The 20,981-nt window shown below is 48.4% G+C and overlaps 1 protein-coding gene across 3 annotated transcripts in view; it reads left to right on the top strand.

Moving 5' to 3' along the window:
* LOC119180726 (defense protein l(2)34Fc) overlaps positions 1-20,638 on the top strand; it is a 95,938-nt gene extending 75,300 nt beyond the window's left edge. Inside the window, exons 1-5 of one of the 3 annotated variants that reach the window (XM_037431857.2) lie at positions 6,498-6,760; positions 17,685-17,925; positions 19,332-19,465; positions 19,787-19,878; positions 20,539-20,638. In XM_037431857.2, the coding sequence (XP_037287754.1) occupies positions 17,724-17,925; positions 19,332-19,465; positions 19,787-19,878; positions 20,539-20,608 (498 nt within the window). In that variant the 5' untranslated portion in view covers positions 6,498-6,760; positions 17,685-17,723 and the 3' untranslated portion in view covers positions 20,609-20,638. Of the gene's footprint in view, positions 1-6,497; positions 6,761-17,681; positions 17,926-19,331; positions 19,466-19,786; positions 19,879-20,538 lie in introns of those variants that run through there. The other 2 variants (XM_037431858.2, XM_075875336.1) reach the window with 2 other exon arrangements.
* The last annotated feature ends 343 nt before the right edge of the window (positions 20,639-20,981 follow it).

The raw sequence follows: 20,981 nt of genomic DNA, 5'->3' as shown, positions 1-20,981 counted from the left end.
CGTAAGGCCTCATCGTTGGGACTTCATAATTATGTTACATATCTCCAGAATGTATGGGACTGACGACGACGAAGTGATTGCTTAGCAGATCGCAGTTTCAGTAGGTGCTCTCTTTTTTCACCTAATTTTAAGTGAACTTCGCGATTATCACATCCGTGTCCGTCGGTGATGGACGTGGACCCCCACGGACGTCCGCCAGTTACGGCGGCGTCGGCGGTGGCCGCATCCAGGAAGCGTACGGGACTCTACAGCGACTGCGACAGCGAGGGCACTCTTGGTTACTCAATGAGCAGCGAAGAGCCTTCTGACGACGACGATTTTAAGCTGGTGCTGAGCCGTAAAGCGAAGAGGCGGAACGTCAGAACATCTTCGTCATCGAGTACGTTGAATGACAGAGTGCCAAGGAGACCCGTGACAAACACTATCCTTTTTGTCCCTGAGGTACCGGACGGTAACATGAAGCGCCTCAACAGGCAATCTGTTTCGGTGATGCTGGAAGGACTCGTGCCAAACGAGATCACAGACATCAGAGTGAACACGCGTAAGAACGTATTGGCCATCGACGTTTTGCATGCTGCGGCACTTACTGTACTGCGCAACGTCAACGAGTTGGGGGGAATGAAAGTTCGCTCCTACATTCCTGTGAGCTCTAACGTCGTCACTGGAGTCATCTACGATGTGGATACTGCCATTCCCAGCTCCGACTTCGATGTTCTGGTAAAACCGGTAAACGAAGCCAGCGTCATCGCAAAAGTTGTCCGTTTGGGAAACTCACGCTGCTTGAAGATCATGTTCAAGGGCGACACTCTTCCTTCACACGTAAAGGTGGGCCATTTTCGGCATTCAGTGCGACCTTTCATACCGAAGCCCTTACAGTGTTATAAGTGCATGAAGATGGGCCACGTGAGAAGCGTATGCGAAAATAGGACGGTGTGTCCTCGTTGCGCGGAAGCCCATTCTGTGGATGACTGCGAAGCAACTACCCTCAAATGCTCGAATTGTCATGGGTCACATGAAGCTTCGTCAAAAGAATGCCCCAAAATCCGAAGAGAAATAGCGGTATTGAAACAAATGGTCAGAGACAATTCGTCGCATCGAGAGGCTGCCAGGACCGTCCGAAAGAGGCGTCACCGTCGCCGCAGTTCATCAAAGAACGCCGCAGACGCTGCATCGAAAGCACCACTCCACTACCCTTCTCTTCCACCGCCCTTGCCTCCCAGACCTAAGGCGGCCAGCGCGGTCAACAAACCAACGAGCAGCACAGTTGCAGATGAATCAGCTTGGCCTTCATTGCCGAAATCACAGCCACCTGCAAATCCCAAGCGCACATCGACAGTCACATCACTCCAGCCAGCCGCTGACAAGCTGCCTGAGGAGGACACAGAAGTCATCAGAATGTTCCGAACACTGCTGGATGCCATGCGAAAGCTGTGCAGCAGCCTGAAGTCTCCACTCGCTCAGAGTGCACTACAAGTACTGGATGCTCTAAGTCCAGTATTTGCGAGTCTCCAGTAGCAACCATGGCTCGACCAATTTTCTCCTTCCGCAACGAGGTCCGACAAGCGTCGATAATGCAGTGGAACGTGAGAGGCCTGAGATCCCGCATCTCTTCATTCCGTCAGTATATATTCATGAATCGTATTCCTATGATAGTTATATGTGAACCAAACGTGCAACAACCTCCTAAACTATCAGGGTATGAATCTTTCGTTTCTTCAACGTGCGAGGAACGCAGCAAGGTGGTTGTTTACATTCGCACAGATTTCACATATGTGCATCATGCAGTTCAACCGCATGATGACAATCAATATGTCTGCTTACGTGTTAAAAAGGAAAAAGTGTCATTCACACTCATTGGTGTCTACATATCACCATCCGGACGATTTGAACAAGACCGACTACGAGACATACTGACAACAACTACGGGCCCGTGGGTTATAACTGGAGACTTCAACGCACATCACTTAATCTGGGGTAGTTCGACGATCAACGCTAAAGGAAGAAACCTCATGTCATTCGCTTCCAAGCATGACCTATGTTTCTTAAATGATGGCAGTCCTACATACCTGCGGGGCCTTACGTACAGCAGTTGCCTCGATTTGACTCTGGTATCCAGAAACTTCCGGTCGCAAGTGCACTGGTTTTCAGACATCGAAACGCATGGGAGTGACCACATTCCAACTTATATGCGAATAAGAGGTCTTACTAACTCCTTTCCTAAGACCACAATACGAAGAATTGATTGGTCCAAGTTTCAGCGACTCATGGAAAATACATGCCGTGAAGACCCTGACCAGAACTTGGAGGATGTCATCAAAGAGGCAATGAGGGAAGCTTCCTGTCTCCTCCCGTTCACCGGCAAGCGTTCAGATTTCGACGTTGAACTGGAAAAACTGTGCGCGCTTCGCCGAAGGGCGGAAAGAAGATACAGGCGGACGAAAGCAATATGCGACTTGAGGCTGGCACGACGCATACAGAAAAAAGTCCAACGACGTTTAGACAAACTTGCACAGGAACGCTGGAAATCATTCTGCGAATCATTGGATCCCCGAAAGCCGTTGTCACGCATCTGGAGCACTATTCGTGGCCTGCGCTCGGCTCCCCAACAAAGACATCCTTTCATGGCTTTAGCCCTACATTCAGGCCACACCCAACTTGAAGTGGCAAATAAGTTTTGTACGCGAATCGCCGGTGTGTCCGCCTTGTCTGCTGGCACCATTAGGAGTGTTATCCCTGAACCCCGCATCTACGAAATGGACAATCTTTTCACTATAGAAGAACTTGACGCATCTTTGGCGGCTTCCCGACGATCATCTTCACCAGGACCCGATGGCATCACCTACGCCGCTCTAGCCAACCTTCAACAGGAGGCAAGGGGACAGTTGTTAAGCTATTACAACCACTCATGGCTGGCGGGCAATGTTCCCCAGGATTGGAAGATAAGTCGACTTGTGCCACTACTCAAAGCAGGAAAGTCACCATTTGATTTGACATCATTTCGCCCTGTTGCCCTCGCAAGTTGCGTAGGAAAAGTCATGGAAAGGATGATACTTACACGCCTAGAATGGTACCTTGAGCGCTACAACGTATACCCAAACTGCATGACGGCTTTTCGGCGAGGTAGGTCATCTCTTGACAACGTGATTGATCTCACAACATTTATGCAGCAACAGAAGAGCCTCAAGCGCATACCACTGGCACTCTTCCTCGACGTCACAGGGGCTTATGATAATGTAACACATAAAGCCATCCTAGACTCGTTGGAAGTAGTTGGAATCGGTGGTCGGATGTTCCAATGGATCCAGGATTATTTGACAAGAAGGTCCTTTTTTGTACAAACCTCAGATGGACCTACCACCAATTACTATATCTCCCGTGGCGTCCCTCAGGGCGCCGTATTAAGTCCCACTTTATTTAACCTCGTGATGGTAGGACTTCGTGAAATTTTGCCAAGTACCATCCTCATATCCATATATGCTGACGATATTTGTCTATGGACTTCGGCTGTAACTCGTCTACAAGTACGTGCAAGAGTCCAGCAGGCTGCCACCTTGACATGCTCATATCTCCGCAAGCAAGGTCTTTCCGTCTCAACGGAGAAATGTGCATTGGTTGCGTTTACCCGCAGAGCCATGACACAATACCCCGTTACCATCAATGGACAAAATATTCCATACCAGAAGAACCATCGCTTCCTGGGTGTGATTATTGACAGGGACCTTTCGTGGAGTGCCCACTGCAATTACCTGAAGAGAAGGCTAACTTCCATTGTCCATATAATGCGGTTCCTCTGCGGAAAATCTTGGGGCGCATCGATAAGGTCAATGATGCAGCTATACAGAGCACTGTTTCTGGGATTTTTGCGCTACAGCTTGCCGTTACTGGCAAGTACGTGCAAGACGAACATCCGCACTCTCGAAAGTCTGCAAGGACAAGCACTACGCGTGTGCTTAGGATTGCCGCGATGCACCTCAACCTACGGGGCAATTATGATCGCAAAAGAGCATCCAATTCGAACATACATAACCACTGACAATTTGAGAGCCCACATAAGACACCTCTGCCGAGTTCCTGGTCACCATGTTGCAGTGTTGCCACTTCAAAGACCACACGCGATCTTTTCAAAGATTATTTCTGCCCATAGAGAATGCCTCCCTTTTGGCTTCACTCCCGCAACAAGACCAGCGTCACCCCCGTGGTGCCTACAACAACCACAGGTGTGCCTCACTATTCCGGGAATAACGAACAAGAGCCATCATTCAACAGTGGTCCTACGACAGGTGACATTGTCGCTACTCAACGAAAAATACGGCCAGAGGACCCACATTTACACCGATGGATCGGTCTCGGCTGACAGCTCCACAGGTGCTGTTGTCATCCCGGCGTACCAGGTCACTATAAAGCTCAAACTGTCGCATAGGACAACATCCACAGCAGCGGAGCTTGCCGCCTTACGTGCTGCTATACTTTATATCGCGGAAGCCCGACCTCAAAAATGGGCTGTGTTCTGTGACTCCAAGGCTGCCCTTCAGAGCTTGCAATCAGCTTTACGACAGCGGGAGCATCAACAACTCGTGAATGAAATAAGAGAAGTGATTCACGAAGTTTTATCGAAAGGACATGACTTGGTGTTCCAGTGGTTACCGGGACATTGTGGTATTGTCGGTAATGACCTTGCTGATAATGCTGCCCGATCCGCCCACGCGGACGCCCAGACAACCCCAATTCCATTGTCGAGAACCGACGCTGCAAGGGGCCTTCACTCGTTCGCTAACACCATGTCGGAAACTTGGCTGAGTGACCCCAGTGTCAGGAACCGCCGCCTACACAAATTGGACCCATCGAGAAAGCTTCAAGTTTCATCGGACCTCTCCCGCCAGGATGCAACTTTACTGTGCCGCCTGTGGTTAGGAGTAGCTTTTACAAAGGCGTACTCCTTTCGCATAGGAATGGCGGATAGCTCCCAATGTGAATCGTGCGACACTGACGAGACAATAGAACATCTACTGTGTTCATGTGAACGTTTTGCGAGCGAACGCAATTTGCTACGCGAAACGTTGGAGACACTAGACAGTAGACCTTTTTCCGAAGAGAAGATACTTGGCTCATGGCTCTACGCGTCGCTGGCCAGCAAAGCGACGCGGGCACTGCTAAGTTTTCTGAAGACGACCGGACTACGCGACCGCTTATAAGCGTGCAATGGACAAGGTCCCACCAACAGACACGTTGCCCTTCACTTCTCTCTCTCTTCTCCTTTAATCCCCTCACCCCTTCCCCCAGTGCAGGGTAGCAAACCGGACGTGCGTCTGGTTGACCTCCCTGCCTTTCATTTCTTCCCTTCCTCCTCCTCCTCCTCCTCCTCCTCCTCCAGAATGTATGACGTCATTATGACGCCATCATGACGTCACAGCGTCACTTTGTCAAAAGTGGGACGATCTTTGACGCAAAATCACGTTCGCTGCAGAAAGCCCTCGTATGGGTGAGGGAGCTGTGCAATAGACTGAAGAGAGACTACTTGCACATTTAGTAATCATTCATCAGAACGAACCACGTGGTCCCCTCACAGTATTATAACTTATGCGCATAATATAGTTAAATATAAGCGAGATGCATCGCTACAGAAACCAGATTATTAAGTCGCCACTTATCGCTTTCCGTCGGCCGGTGTTCAATTCATATTGGCACATTATGAACTTGCGTAATCATAACCTGACTCCAGAACACGTGCACTACCAGAGCGTTGTCTGTTCGCAGTGAAAAGAGTGGCAGTGACGCAAAGATAGGCGAAGAAGCATTCTTTCTCAAATCCGTCGCCGTGCGTCATTCTTTGTATCTCTCTCAGTCTTCTTTTTTTTCCTCACAACCCGACCACAGTTATAACACACGCACATTAGCGCACGCACTACCCTCTCCTGTCTCTGCACATCGTAATCGTCCTGACGCAGTTGTTACGTCGTCCATACAGACCGCTCGTGTAATTGCACTGTCCTTTCTCCGCGCAGCGAGCGTCAAAGTTCCTCCAGCTGTTCTTCTCTCCACTTTGCTTTCATCAAAGGCTTTTCTCTTCGTCACTCTACTCAAGTTTCCATCTTTCCATTATCGAAGAGAAAAGCCAAAACAATTGGGCTCCCTCCTCCGTGGTTACTCAAGCGTGTTATGTCTCTCGCCTTAATTCTTTCGAAAAAGTACTGGAAGGTCACACCCGTTTGTTTTACTTTAACTCCTTCCCACTCTTGACTTTGTAGTAGAACTCTCTCTCTTTTCCACCGAGTTTCTCTCCCTTTTTTTTTCTTTTCTGTATTCTCTCCTCTTCAATATCGAAGTTGGGGGCGAACAAATGCGCTCTCCCCCGTCTTAACGCAAAGCCTCTTTCTTTCACTCTTTCTCTACCCGTCTCGAAGGGAACCAAATGTAAGACTCGAGCGTATTCACTCTTTCTCTCTGTATCTCTCTCTCTCTCTGCGGCCGGAACGAAAGTAAAAGGCCAGACAAGCGCGCTTCGTCACAAAACTAGTCAGCCAGCGTGATCCTCAGATCCCAACACTTCACCGGAGCGGGGCCACAGTTACTCGGGCGACGGAAGTCCGCGGGCGCCGAAGGAGGTCGACCGCCGTTGTAGTACGTACAAACAAGCACACGGTACGACTCGGATCGACTTCGTGCCACCGCGTGTCCCCGTTTACTGCGTACCGGACCCTGTGGCTGTCCCGTTCCCTCGCTGTGCTTGCTGCTGTCGCTGCTCCGGTGGAGATCCGAAAGGGTAAGAGCCTGTCGGAAGTGTCGGTTGCTCGTATAGACTGATTGTATACATGAGGACGCAAAAGGTTTTCGCTTTGCTCCGAAGATGTATCCACGAGGTAGGACTGTTCGTCAGATGGGATTATCGACACATTGTCGGAGCCTCATTCCGAGAGATTTGGTACACGTGATGTTGAATGTAAAGTTCACGTGCGCGGAGATTCAGATAAGTTTGAAAAAGGCGGTACTTTCGGTTCACTATGAAACTTTGGTTTGCTCGTTTGTTCGTTCCTGAAATCGGACAGGGCAGAAAATAAAAGAATAGAAGTACGGGCAAAGCAAGAACAAGCAGACAGGTTGGACACACACACAGACCCTGTGCATTTTGATCGACCTGTCAGGGTACCTACGGTCTGCGCACTTGGCCGTTTCCCTGCTGTACTTTCTGTTGTAGCTTTTGCGGTGGCAATCCGCCTTTCGGAAGTGTAGGTGGCTAGAAAACGTGTCGTACGCATGATGACACAGCAGGTTTTGGATTCCTTCTGGAGACTTCCTCGTGAACAAGGATGGTTCTTCTGTTTCAATTTGCCGACACACTGTCCTATCGACATCTCGTGTCGATGCAGAAGACGTGAAAAAAAAAAAAAAAACTCCCGAACTCTCAGCTTCAAGTGAAATGTTCACAGCGGCAAGCATTAGAAGTAGTTTCGGGCGCGCTGTTCGGCGATCATTATCGACAAACGCGCAAAATTCTGGTCCTGCCGCACAACGTGCCCATGCTGATGACTGGACGGCGCACAGTCTACCGTTGCGAATGCTCGCTACTATTCCCATTTAATTTGACGCAAATAGTATCTACAACTGAACCCTAATGCAACGACGCTGCAACTTCACCATAAGTCGGTTCGTTAGATTCGATATTTTCTTTGCATCTGTCGAGATCAATAAGGCATATATTCCAGATACGAAAGCCCTGATTGATTGATTGATTGATTGATTTGTTGGTTGGTTGGTTGGTTGATTGATTTGTGGAGTTTAATGTCCCAAAACCACCATATGAATATGAGAGACGCCGTAGGGGATAGCTGCGGAAATTTCGACCTTATGGGGTTCTTTAACGTGCACCTACATCTAATGATATGTGCGGTTCTAACGTCCCAAAACCACCATATGATTGCGAGAGACGCCGTAGTGGAGGGCTCCGGAAATTTCAACCTCTTGGGGTTCTTTAACGTGCACCAAATCTGAGCACACGGGCCTACAGCATTTTCGCCTCCATCGAAAGTGCAGCTGCCACAGCCGGGATTTGATCCTGCGATCGGCGGGTGAGCAGCCGTGTATCTTAGCCACTAGACCACCGCGGCGAGGCGTGCACCTAAATCTAAGCACACGGGCCTACAGTGTGAGATACGAAGGCGCATTAAGGCTTCATATCCCCTACAAACGAAGTAACACTGGCCTGTCTTATTGGAGACTTTTAATGGGAATAAACCACCACACCAAAAGGGGACGTTCCAATAGAACGAATTTCACGTTTACTTGAAGACGTATATGTAAAAATAATTGTTCATGGGAATTGTCTTTCAATACGTATTCATGAAACCAAATATTTCTACGTTACGCCTTTCGGAGTGAACTTGGGAAACACTCAAATGGTCTTAAACCGTTGAAGATAGTCCACGCACCGTCAGGTTCTGAACGCGAGTTTTCCTCCACTCTTGTAAAGAGAAGCGTACACCGATTTCAGTTTAGCTCCACCAAGTCATAAAGCGTTAGAAGACGTGAAGGCGGCAGCGGAATGTATTAAAATGCAGAATGGTTTATCCGATATTCTGGTTGACAACGAGAGCATGAAATTGAGTTTTGCAGGCCATGTGGTCGTAATTAACTAGTGGTCTATAGTAGGGCTGTACAGCAGTGCCTAGGATAAAATGATCTCAATCACTCTTTTATCGTGGTAGCATTAAAGAGCTCGTTTCGAGGAAATTCAGGTGTTAGTATTGGTGTTGGCATTCGTTCTCTCTTTCAGAATTCCAATCTTACAATTCGTAGTGGGATTCGGCGGCTTGATACAAGTGCGTGGCCAATGTCCTACTATCGACGTTTAAAGACAAAAATGTACCTGGCAAAACCTTGTAATGCGTACGTAGGACACATAACGCGATGGTGCACTGTGGTTTGAAAACTGAGGCAGAGAGACGAAAAAAATCTGTGATTATTGGGTTTTGCTAGCTGAAACCATGATATTATTCTCAAACCAGCCGTCGGGGGCAACTACGAGTGAATTGATTCTATCTGAGGCTCTTCAACGTGACCTATATTCAAATACACATGTGTGCTCGCGTTTCGTCCGTCTTTGAAATGCAGAGGCCGTAATATGCAATCAGACCCGCGTCCTTGAGCTCAGCAGCGCGACAATTATAGCTCTTTGAGAAATTATGCGCAGTACTGAATGATGATAACGATCAGGATGATAGTGCAAGTACGCCAAACAGCTGCGCTGACTGATATGTGGGGTTTAACGTCCCAAACTACCAAATGATTATGAGAGACGCCGTAGAGAACGGCTCCTGAAATTCGGACCACCTGGGGTTCTTCAACGTGCACCCAGATCTGAGCACACGGCACTACAACATTTCTGCCTCCATTGGAAATGCAGCCGCCGCAGCTGGGATTCGATCCCGCGACCGGCGGGTCAGCAGCCGAGTACCTTAGCCACTAGACCACCCCGGTGGGGCACAGCTGGGCTATCTGCCATCGCATCTAAGTAGCTTCCTTCAACTGTGTTTTAATTGCGCCAGTGCATTTCATGTTTCATCTAATCAACGTTGTGACCTGTAACCATTGCTTGTTGTTTTAGTATAGTCCTTTTTTTTGATTTCTTTTGTGCTGGCTTTCGTAGGCCTTACACAAGTTCAGTCTTCGCGTTCTCCACTAGATAACGAACCCTTTGCCGATAAACAAAAACACGAGCAGCGTCTTAAAAGATGCGTTACTATCTATAAAATTACTCACCGTTCATGTTCGATGTTCTGGCCGTCGGTATTGGCCTAATTACGTGTAGACGCTGAAACGCGACTGTGCAGTCGGAAGTCGAACTTTCGACACTTAACACGCTGTCCAGTTCGTCTTAGACACCGGCGAGGCACAGTTGACATGGTGCAGGGCTATGCTTACCGTACGTCGCTTATGACACGCAGGTAAACCGCACTCTACGGCCGTGTCCCCATGGCCGAAAACCACGATATGATTATGAGTGACGCCGTCGTGGCATGCTCCGGAAATTTCGGCCGCTTGGCGCTCCCTATGGTGTGCACGGACTTGGAACAGTATACACAACCTCTGTGTTTTCGCCTCTATCGAAATGCGACCGCTGTGGCATAGGGATCGAACTCGGGACCTTTGAGTCAGCAGCTGAGCATCGTAACCGCTACAACAGCGCGGCGGACTCGCTTGTTTTATGCCATGAAAAAAAAAAAGTTCATTGACCCCCAGGCTCGTGTCAGGTCGCTACCACCCGTTGCCGACTTGTGCAATGCCCGTTACAACTTAACATGATGCAATACTTCTCAAGGCTTCACGTTTTCTTAGTTTTTTTTTATCTGGGGGGGGGGGGGGGGAGTGGCACTAATCGACTATCCTTCCGTGTAGCGATTTATTTGTAAGTGCGCATGCGCATTTGAATGCGTATGCAGCACCGCCGTACGCGGCTGCATCGAACCGCGCGCCAAGGAGAGCCGCGGGCGCTGAGAGGTTAATGGTTCGTCACAATGCGACTGTCGCTTCTCGGCCGATAGTGCAGCGGCGCATTACGCAAATTTCGCCTCCCCCAAATGGCCCGTTTAGCGCAGCGCAACCGCAACGCAGAGATTTAGTTCGCTACAGCGCGTGTACGCGCATGTCTTGTGCCAACGAGGTATATTGCAGCAAGACGGCAGGTTTGGGTGGTTCGTTGGGATTTGTCTTGAACTTCGTTGCGGCGAAACGCTAGACATCGACAAATGGAAGGAAAGCGCAGTGCTGTGTGATTCGTTGACCCTGAATTTTACGCGATATTAGAGAGCTTGGTTCGCAGGAAGCACATTATCATTATTGAGAAGCACTGAACACGAAAATGGGGAAAGGCGACGCCTAAGTTAACCGAAGTCAGGTGCTGTATAAACGCTTCAAGATAGATGCAAAAATTGAAGTTCAAGATGGATAGGATGGAAGTTTCCGTAACATGGTGATTTTAGCGCTCATGACGACAGACAGGTGCTACTAATGGCTGTGTCACACGTTGAACTACTGATCGCGATTAGGATTCATCGGGATCAGATTTCTCTGCTGTGATTGGCCATACCTCCTGCAACTCGTGTAAAGTAGCCAATCACGATCGTGAAAATTTTATCCCGATCAGGCTTGATCGTGATCAAAAGTGATCGTGATTGATTGATTTGTGGGGTTTAACGTCCCAAAACCACCATTTGATTATGAGAGACGCCGTAGTGGAGGGCTCCGGAAATTTTGACCACCTGGGGTTCTTTAACGTGCACCCAAATCTGAGTACACGGGCCTACAACATTTCCGCCTCCATCGGAAATGCAGCCGCCGCAGCCGGGAATCGAACCCGCGACCTGCGGGTCAGCAGCCGAGTACCTTAGCCACTAGACCACCGCGGCGGGGCAAAAGTGATCGTGTGACACCGGTATTAAAACTGACTTATTGAAAATGCTCAATGAAATATAAGTACAATGGTGCGTAGACGCAGCGAGCGCATATCACGGTGACACCACCTGTCAGGTTACGGGCATGTGATATGAAAACAATCGCAGCATATCGCCGGAGTGAATGATGATAAGTGGGCCACGCTCCGGAGGGTACATCGGGAAACCGTGAATCCTCCGTAAGCCCAGCCGATCATCGTGTAAAAATGGCGCGCACGCGCTGCGGTCGTTTTCTTGAATCCTCCGATCCGCCGCCTTGTCTGTATACGTCACGCATACTCGAACCACACAGACGCGCCGGTGAAAGAGGAAGCGCGCCAAGAGCGAACGCATTTCAACGCAAGAGTGAACGCGGTCTCCTGTCACACGAGAGCCCGCAGCGAGCACTGCAGTGGCATCTCGTATTCAGTTCATCCCACTCAAGGAGGATTAAATAAAAATTGCTGGAGCGGAAGCTCCCGCAATGCCTTGCCAGCAGAAGTGAAGCCACCTTTTGCCACTGCCAAGATGGCGGAAACATGCTCTTTTTTCGATAGTGCCCACCTAAAGATCAATGCCTTTCATATATTATGTAGATGCTACGTTAGTTTCATATTAAAAGATAGTTGTTCCCGATGAAATAGCACACAGAAACGAGCATGGGTGACTGAATCTTCGAAGAACTTTGCCTCCAACCAAAGGCTCACTGAGGAAAACTAGTAACTGTAGGACGCACTTTGAGCACTATGTGACCCGAAAAAATTCCCACATTAGACTCGTTGGGCGTGCGAGGGAAACGCTTCGTTATTAATCACTGAACGGTGATACTTCATCATGCCCCTAGTAAGATGGCCACTACAGCCGCCATCTTGCCAGAGGAATGGCTTCACTTCTGCGCAATCATTTCCTCTCCAGCTATTTTTTAAATCCTCCTTGATCCCACTATGCGCTCCCATGCATTATCAATGGAAAGAGCGCCGCAGCGTTATCGACACTAAAGGTGGCTACGGGAGCGCGAAATTCTAAGGAGCTTCGCCCCTTGAGACGTGATAAGCTCTTGAACTGTGGGAGGTGTACCATATCTAGAAGAAGGGAAGCAACTGCGTTAGGAGACCTCTGGCTGCTTGTACAATAACAAATTAAGGTTTTTGGACGTCACACGCACGTAACTTGCATGATGCGTGGTGTGACTGTGATGTGTGTTCACTGAGTCTGCTCACAATTGCGCTTACATTTCATTGCAACCTTTGCAGTAAGTCGGTTGTTAGTAGCTCCTAGTTTCTCATATGTGTACGTCGTCTTCTGTAGCGCTAAAATTATCGTGTTATGTAAACACCAATTCGCCCAAGAACAAGTTCTTATCATGCTTCACTTGTTTGCATGCACGAATCCAGTGTACGGAGTGTCCTTCTTAAACGTGGGAGGAGCTGATTTTGCTTATTACTTATAGCGAACGGTTAGTTGGTGAGCCGTGATATTTGATGAAAAAGCGCGCAAAGTACGAAATCATGCGCCCATCGAACATGATGATATGTGAGGTTTAACGTCCCAAAACTACCATATGATTATGAGAGACGCCGTAGAGGAGGGCTCCGGGAATTTCGACCACCTTGGGTTCCTTAACGTGCACCCAAATCTGAGCACACGGGCCTACAACATATCCGCCTCCATCGGAAATGCAGCCGCCGCAGCCGGGATTCGATCCCGCGACCTGCGGGTCAGCAGCCGAGTACCTTAGCCACTAGACCACCGCGGCGGGGCGCGCACATCGAACAGGTTCAAGTGATGCATGGCGCCAACAGCCAGCCCTTGTGCTTGCGTCTTATTTGTGTGTGATTGGTACGTTGTTTAGTCATAAAGTACTAGTTTTCATTAACAGTGACACCGGGCACTCTCGGGTTTTTCTAATGAGAAAAAAAAGGGGGGGAGGGGGCGTTGAATACCACATCCTGGCGTTCGGTTTTGTCGGTGCTAATTCTTCGAGAAGGTGGCTTTGTCGTTCTACTCTCTTCCGTGCTTTTTCTCTTTCCGCCGCGTGCAATAATGACACGTCAAACCAGCATTATCAATAAGCATGTCTACTGCGTTCATACGAAACGCATGCGCAAAGCCCTTTGTGCCGTTTACCGCAGCAACGCATCTAAACAAAAGAAGAAGATAAAGCGATATATCGCCAAACGGTCGGTGACGCGTCTGTCCCCTTTTTGCGAAGCAGGGACAGCCTGTTCTGCTTCTCGCAAATCGGGACTGGCGCGAGATGCAGTGTCGAAACACTGGGCGCTCGTTTTCTCCGGTGAGCTCATCGCGACGCGGCTTCCAACCGAGAGATCTTCGCTGTATATAATGGCGGTGCTAGACTGTGCACAACGAGATGACACCGATACATCGCCGATCGAGTCGTTCCAGAGACGTCGACGGAGCAGTTGCTGCCGGAATAAATATACAACGTGTCCTTTCGTCGAGATCGTCCGTTACTTGGGCTGCGGTACGTGCGCCTGCAAGCGCGGCAGCGCCGTGATTATGCGATGGAGTCATGGACCCGGCGAGGCTAGACGCACGCAGGCGACGTCGCCATGACCCCAATGATCGAGACAAGTGCGCTGCATGGGTTCGACGTCCGCATACAGCCCCTGTTATCGATCACCTAAACGATCGTTTTGAACGCGCTCGCTTTACAGGCTAGCATGCTAAGAAATCTGAAAACGCCGTGGAATCGCAGTGTCTCTAACGCGCTTGATGAAGACGACGCGAAGGCGAAAGCTATTTCCTTGTTCTTTTTTTTTTTCCTTTCTGGCCTAGCGCGTTTTTCGCACTGCTTCCAACATCAGAGGCGCAGCAAGCTTTCTGCACCTTGCCTGGTTTCGCAATGCCTCCGTGATGTCCCGACTTTCAAGACGCGACAACACCATGCGATGAGATCATCATCATCATTATCATCATCAGCCTGACTACGTCCACTACAGGTCAAAGGCCTCTCCCATGTTCCGCCAGTTAACCCTGTCCTGTGCTTGCTGCTGCCAATTTATACCCGCAAACTTACTAATCTTATCTGCCCACCTGACCATCTGTCTCTCCCTGACCCGCTTGCCTTCTCTGGGAATCTAGTTAGTTACCCTTAATGACCAGCCGTTATCCTGGCTACGCGCTACATGCCCGGCCCATGTCCATTTCCTCTTCTCGGTTTCAACTATGATATCCTTAACCCCCGCTTGTTCCCTAATCCACTCTGCTCTCTTCTTGTCTCTTAAGGTTACACCTACCATTTCTCTTTCCATCGCTCGCTACGTCGTCCTCAATTTAAGCTGAACCCTGTTTGTAAGTATCCAGGTTTCTGCTCCGTAGCTGACATCACCAGTGATGAGTAAAGCGATGACATCATCACTATACTTCATATCACGATGAAGGCATAGTGACAATATGATGACTTCACAAAATTGACGTAGTCAGCAAGACTGAGCGCAGGTCTTGCTGACTAAAATTCTATTCTATGACGATTATAGGGACTATACTAAAATAGCTTGGGGCCGAGCAGGGTTTCCAGCGATGGCTCTTTTCGACCTGTTTGGCGACTAAGATGTCCTGTTCGCGTCGTGGCTATTCACTGACTAACTTTTTGAAATTCCTCGTTTTGCTTATTCAAAAGGGTTTTATTCATTTTATCAATACTAAAGACTCCGTTCATATCATTCCTGTTCTATTTTGTTACAAATTGCGCGATAATATTCAATGACATGGCTACCTTGGCTACAATAGGCTACGATTAATTGGCTTGAATTCTGGCGCCGTTGCAATTCCATTCAGCGACAACCCTGGGGCCGACTGTGAATTGGTATTCTTTAGTGCCGGGAACCTTAAGCCAATTTCGTACGAGCGCTTTCGTGTTCCTTTTCACACCTAGGCGTGCCCTATGGGTATTCGATGATGGCGTGCGTATCCAAGCCTTCTAGAGACCCAGCACTAAATATATATATATATATATATATATATATATATATATATATATATATATATATATATATATATATATATATATATATTCGAAATCTTTAGTTCTAGTGCCCTAAAGCACTCGAGTACGTAAGCCCCTGCATTCCTACGTACTCCCCAGGATGCGACTGTGAGTAAAAAGGAACTCAATAGCATACGTACGTAAGTGGCTTAAGGTCCCCGGCACTAAGACTCCCCGTCACAAGATATGACATGTGGGAGTAACTTCCTATATAATGTTAGGAACTCTCGACTTGCCTCGCCGAGAGTTTGTGGTCGGATCAGCGTACCAGGTGATCAAGACGGTAAAGAAATCTTGATGGTCGTTCGATGGCCTCTATTCGCATCAGACGCAGTCGTAATGAACCGAGCATCGAACTAGTAATGCATGCGCACCGCGTAGCCGATTGTCCCCGAGCTCCGTTTCCGGCGTGATGTAGGGCGCCCCAACCATTAAGAAGCGCTTGTGCTGAGGTGGAGATACAAATCGGACACTCCCGAACGAGAAGAGACGGACGTTGCGAAGGTTGCAAACTTCATTAAGGACGAATGCGTTAATAGTAAATTAAGACCTACCAAGTGATGAGTATGCTATTTAGTGTACTGGAGGCTAGCGATCTGTTTCTTGGTTAAGCCTACCAAGAAAACGTTAAAGAGAGAGAAAGAAATGGAATGGGGTCGTTCGTGTTTGAAGCTAACCAGTAATAGAACTTGCCGATAACACTTGGCTTGCGGAACGTTCGTCACGAAGGCACACGTATGACGTACAAGCAGGGCTGTCGCGTCGAACAGTTCTAGCGATCGACCAGATAGCATTTCTTTTCGAGTTGCCGCGCACGTGTTGGGTTTATTGTTATCGAACCGCGCTGGTGGTGCAAACGTTACAGTGCACAGCTTCTGACCCGAAAGTCGCGCTTCCAAATCCTGCCGCGGTGGTCGCCTTCCGATGCGCAGAACCCCAAGTGGACGGAATTTCCGGAGTCGTTCAATACGGCGTGCTTCAGATACCGTGGTTTTGGCACTGCAAATCCCAGATATTAATAATGCTGTTGTTATGTTGTTATTTGTTTATTTATTTATTTATTATTTACCGGCACAAGAGTTCTGCAATATCTTCAGATGATACGTCGAGCATTGTATTTGTCGTATACCAGAGATTCCGAGTTCGCTCTCGTTTCTGCTAAGTCAGCGGTCTACTGCGGACGTAAAATCAAACGCGAAGAGCGGGAAGCATTTGCAATGGTTTTGCCCTGCAGTGATCACGATTGAGAGGTGCGCACATCGGGTGTTTGGTGTAACTGCGCTTGTGCTCGCATGTTCATAGTGACGACTGGACGGCGCGCACTCACCATTGCGAATGCCTGCCTCTGTTCGCGTTTCGATGCACACCGATAGTAGTTACATCGTCAGATTTATAGTAGAGTATATAGATCCCGCGAAACCAGGTGAAGCCGACCGTGAAAGTAATGGCCGTTGTCAAGAAGATTGGTTTTATATCAACGATACATCAATGGACTGACGGCACGTGATTACTTGTCCAGTGACGCAAAGATGAAAGGTCTGCTCAGTCATCTCTTTGGTTTGATTAGAACAGACAAGTGCGCCAGTGCTGCTGTTTTCAGTGTCGTCTTGTATATGCCAGCGTGCACACCACTGTGGTTATCCTGTACAGTCTGTTAAAGACGTGTCTGAATCTGCGCATTGATTTACAAGCTGCTTACATCTAGGTTGGTCGATCGACCCCAAGGTGGGGAAAAAAAAATGCTGGAGTGGAAATCGTTGCCTAGGAGTGAAGCCTGGCAAGATGGTGGTTGTGGCGGCCATCTTACTAGGGGCGTGATAAAGTATCACCGTTCAGCGATTAAGAATGGAGCGTATCTTTCGCATGCTCAAGGAGTGTAATGTGGAAACTTTTTCGGGTGGCACAGGGCTTTAAGCGCGTCTTAGTGTTACGAATTATCTTCAATAAGCCTCTAACTGTAGGCAAAGTGTTTTGGAGATTCAGTCACCCATACTCGTTTCTGTGTATTATTTCGTCGGGGATAATCCTCTTTTAATACAGAACTAACGTAACCTTTACATAAACATGTCAAAGCCATCTGATTTTAAGTGGGCAATACCAGAAAAGAGCACGTTTCCGCCATCTTGGCAGTGGCAAAAGCTGGCTTCACTTCTGCTGGCGAGGCATTGCAGGAGATTCCACTCCAGCATATTTTTAAAATCCTCCTTGATCGACCTCTGAAAGATCTGTCTATGTTCTTTCTCCTTCAGCAGGGTTCTTCGTGAATTGACGAGAAGGAGAGACCAGGGACAATGCATTCTGCGGTCGTGTCTTGCCTCGTCGTGGTGGCCTGCCTGCTTCCCACTACCGTGAGGGCCTACAAATCGGGCGCACCTGTCGGCGCGTGCAACAGCGAACTGCCCAAGCACGGCGGAGCGGAACCGCAAGCTACCCAGTCCCCGTACGCCATCCAGGCTACGCCCGCCAATATTAACCAGGGTGGGCGCGTCACTGGTGAGTAGGACGCGCCTTTTATGGCGGCAGGAGTTAACACTCTATAGTCACGTTCCGTGTTAGGTGTTGTGTTTCTACTATGTGTGAGTGATTTTGAATGAAAAAAAAAAAGAGAAAAGTGAGCCCCGTAACTGTCTCTCAGGGGGACGACGCCTCAACAGTAGCTCACGAGAGACGGGGGTAGAGAAGGGAATAAAATGATAGTATTAAAAGATAAAGAAATAGAGAGGGAGGAAGGAGAGAGGGAGGCGCAGGGACAACGAACGATAGAAAACGGCGGAAGTAAAAAGGATATAGGAAAGATGGACACGGTCACACGAGTCTGAAAACGGGACACCGCTCAGCGAGAGCTCTTGTCGGCGTCAGGAGATGGCGTAGGGCGAGCTCAGTCGGCCAGAGCTGCGCTGTCGTCGGAGATCGTGGGGCCACAACCGGTCGGCACGAAATCCAGAGAGCGAGTCTATGTTTTTAATATACTCGTGTGTCACTTTACATAGACAGGCCGAGTGTTGTGCAATACCTTATTCTGGACTGGTATGGGTTCATTCTCAGGCATTCAGTTACCTTTTCGTCAGCCCTTCCTTTTGAACTACAGGATATTGAATCTATACTTCGATTGATTATAAGGAATCTTCACTTTCCAATTAGGTAGCATAGCCCGGCGTGTCGCACGTTCTGTGTGCAAGCGAAAGTTTACGAAGCCTACTGATAGGCTGAGCTCAAGCAGAGCTAAAACCCGCCGATCGGATTCGTATAGGAGCACGAAGGCGCTGTGGTGAGGGGAGGTGGGAAGAGCTGCGTCTCCTGTGTTGCAACTTCGAACTTTTGTCAAACGGGTGTCGTGGCGCGCGCTTTCTCGAAAGTCCAGAACTAGACGTCTGTCTCTCTTGTACTCTCACCACCCCATTTTGAAGTGACAGAGTGCGCAGAATTGCTTCGCTGGCTTGAGTGGCCCTGTTTCATTAAGCCATCATTTTGTAGTTACAAGAGACCGGGTCCTAAATGAGTAATCTGCTAGACTTACTACATATTGACATTACAATTTGTTGCTATCGCATTCACTACTTCGCCCTTGCGTCTAAGTTTACCTTTCTTCAGAAGTACCCGTAATATCGTACCGTTTAGTTGCTTCGCATGCCCTGATCGGAGAAAATTTTCGGTGCGAGAGTTGTTTGTATGCGTTTGCTAACGTAATAGAATAATGGTGGCCAACGCAGGCATTGCCGACTAAATCAGCTCGGGGCCAATCGCCGTGGTGTGGCGTCGCCGTACTTGCCGTAAGGTGATCTGGAACTGCTGACACAGCTGAGACGAACCGGCGTTATCATTATGTTATCATTAACCGCGTTATCATTATCCGGAGGCACCGATATTAGGGAGAAATCAGTCGCTTTCCTCTATTTCAGTGCAAGTGTACGGTAGCACGCCGTTCAAAGGTGTCATTCTGACGGCCCGCGATGTGAACACCAGCGAGCTGCTGCAGGGAACCTTTACGCCCGACGCACAGACGAAGACTCTGGACTGCCCCGGAGGAGCCGCGGTGAGCGATTTCGTGCACTACACCAGCAGCTTATCGATAATTTTTCTAACGAGACTCATTCATTGCCTTAACCATGCATGAAATGAAGATCTCGTTTTCGGTTTTTATCCCCGGAGATGTCTTCGAGGCCATCATCAGTTTTACTCAAGCTACTGAACGTGCTTAATATTAATTTATTCTTTATAAGATATCGCTATACTACTAATAAAATTGATTAAAATGTCGTATCTCTATAGGCAGACGATCTGTTCAGGTGGACTATGCAGCAACCTTGTCTGATCGGACAATCGCCCAATAAACGTTCCTGTTGTTTTCCCGTAGAACGCCATCACTCACAACAGCAGGGACGATAAGACACAGGTCGTGGTCACCTGGACTGCCCCGGCCGGATACACCGGACAGGTGTATTTCAGGTGAGAGATCCTGGTTAAATAGGTGTGTTTACTAGCTCAACCGAAATACCAGCGCACCCCACTAGATCATTTTTTCGAGCCTACAGAACCTAGGTGCTAGTGAGAAAGCAAGGCCCAAACTAATAGCGGAATAAACGTTACTTTTTATTTTCTTAACAAAATAAACAGATTTTCTTTAAAAAACACCGTCTTCCGCAAAGTTAGGGGTCGGAATAGCGGTCAGTCACGCGGTCATTCGATGGCACCGACTAATCCTTTGTAAAGTAAGGCGCCAACAATGGCGAGGAACTATTGACGAACATAGTCAAAGTGAATTATGTGTTGATTAGCGCACACTATTTCAACAATCCTACGGTATCGGTTTTGAACGATCACTTGTGGATTAAGAAGACGAAATGCTGTCCACTGCAATTTTCGGAACTATGTATAAAACCTCTCGATTCCGGGCGAATTTCCGTTGTGGGTGTTAGCCACTGTTCAGACAACCTCTATAGCACCTTGGGGTCCTTAGCAGGCCGATTCGCTTTTCAGGAGAAGGGGTGCGATTCCAGTGCAGCTATCATCTGTACATGGATAAAACAGAAGGAAGTGAAAAAACAACAAAAAAACTATCTTTCAACTCGTTGTGCTAATGAATATCTTAAAATCTCGTTTTTTCAGTGCCACCGTGGTGCAGTCCTCGTACGTCTTCTGGAAGGGCATCACTTCCGACGCTGTGTTCATCCAGTGAACAATAATAAAACTAAAGAAACAGCGCGAATAGGTGTTCTTTACGGAATCTAACGGTGCAAACAAAAGAAGGCCTATCTTTAAAAATGGAGAACGCGCAATTAGTGTTCAGTGCCTGCATGGGCAAATTATTTCGGCTTATCTTACAGGCCTTGGCTTGCCGAATGGTATACATAGGCGGGCTAGTTGGCGTAGGACGATTATGAAAACTTGACAGCGCGAACAGCGAAATCTTGTTCTGTCTTGTCGCCTAGAAGATCTTGGCCCATACCCACAAGGGGGATTGGCCACACTGCACCTTATAATGTAAATATCTTTTATACAACACTTGCTCAAAGAGGAAGAGATCAGATAAGAACAATAATAATGTTCCT

This window comes from Rhipicephalus microplus, chromosome 10 (assembly GCF_043290135.1).
Source record: "Rhipicephalus microplus isolate Deutch F79 chromosome 10, USDA_Rmic, whole genome shotgun sequence".
NCBI lineage: Eukaryota > Metazoa > Arthropoda > Arachnida > Ixodida > Ixodidae > Rhipicephalus > Rhipicephalus microplus.
Note: the sequence above shows the minus strand (reverse complement) of the source record. Positions and strands in the feature narration are given on the sequence as shown.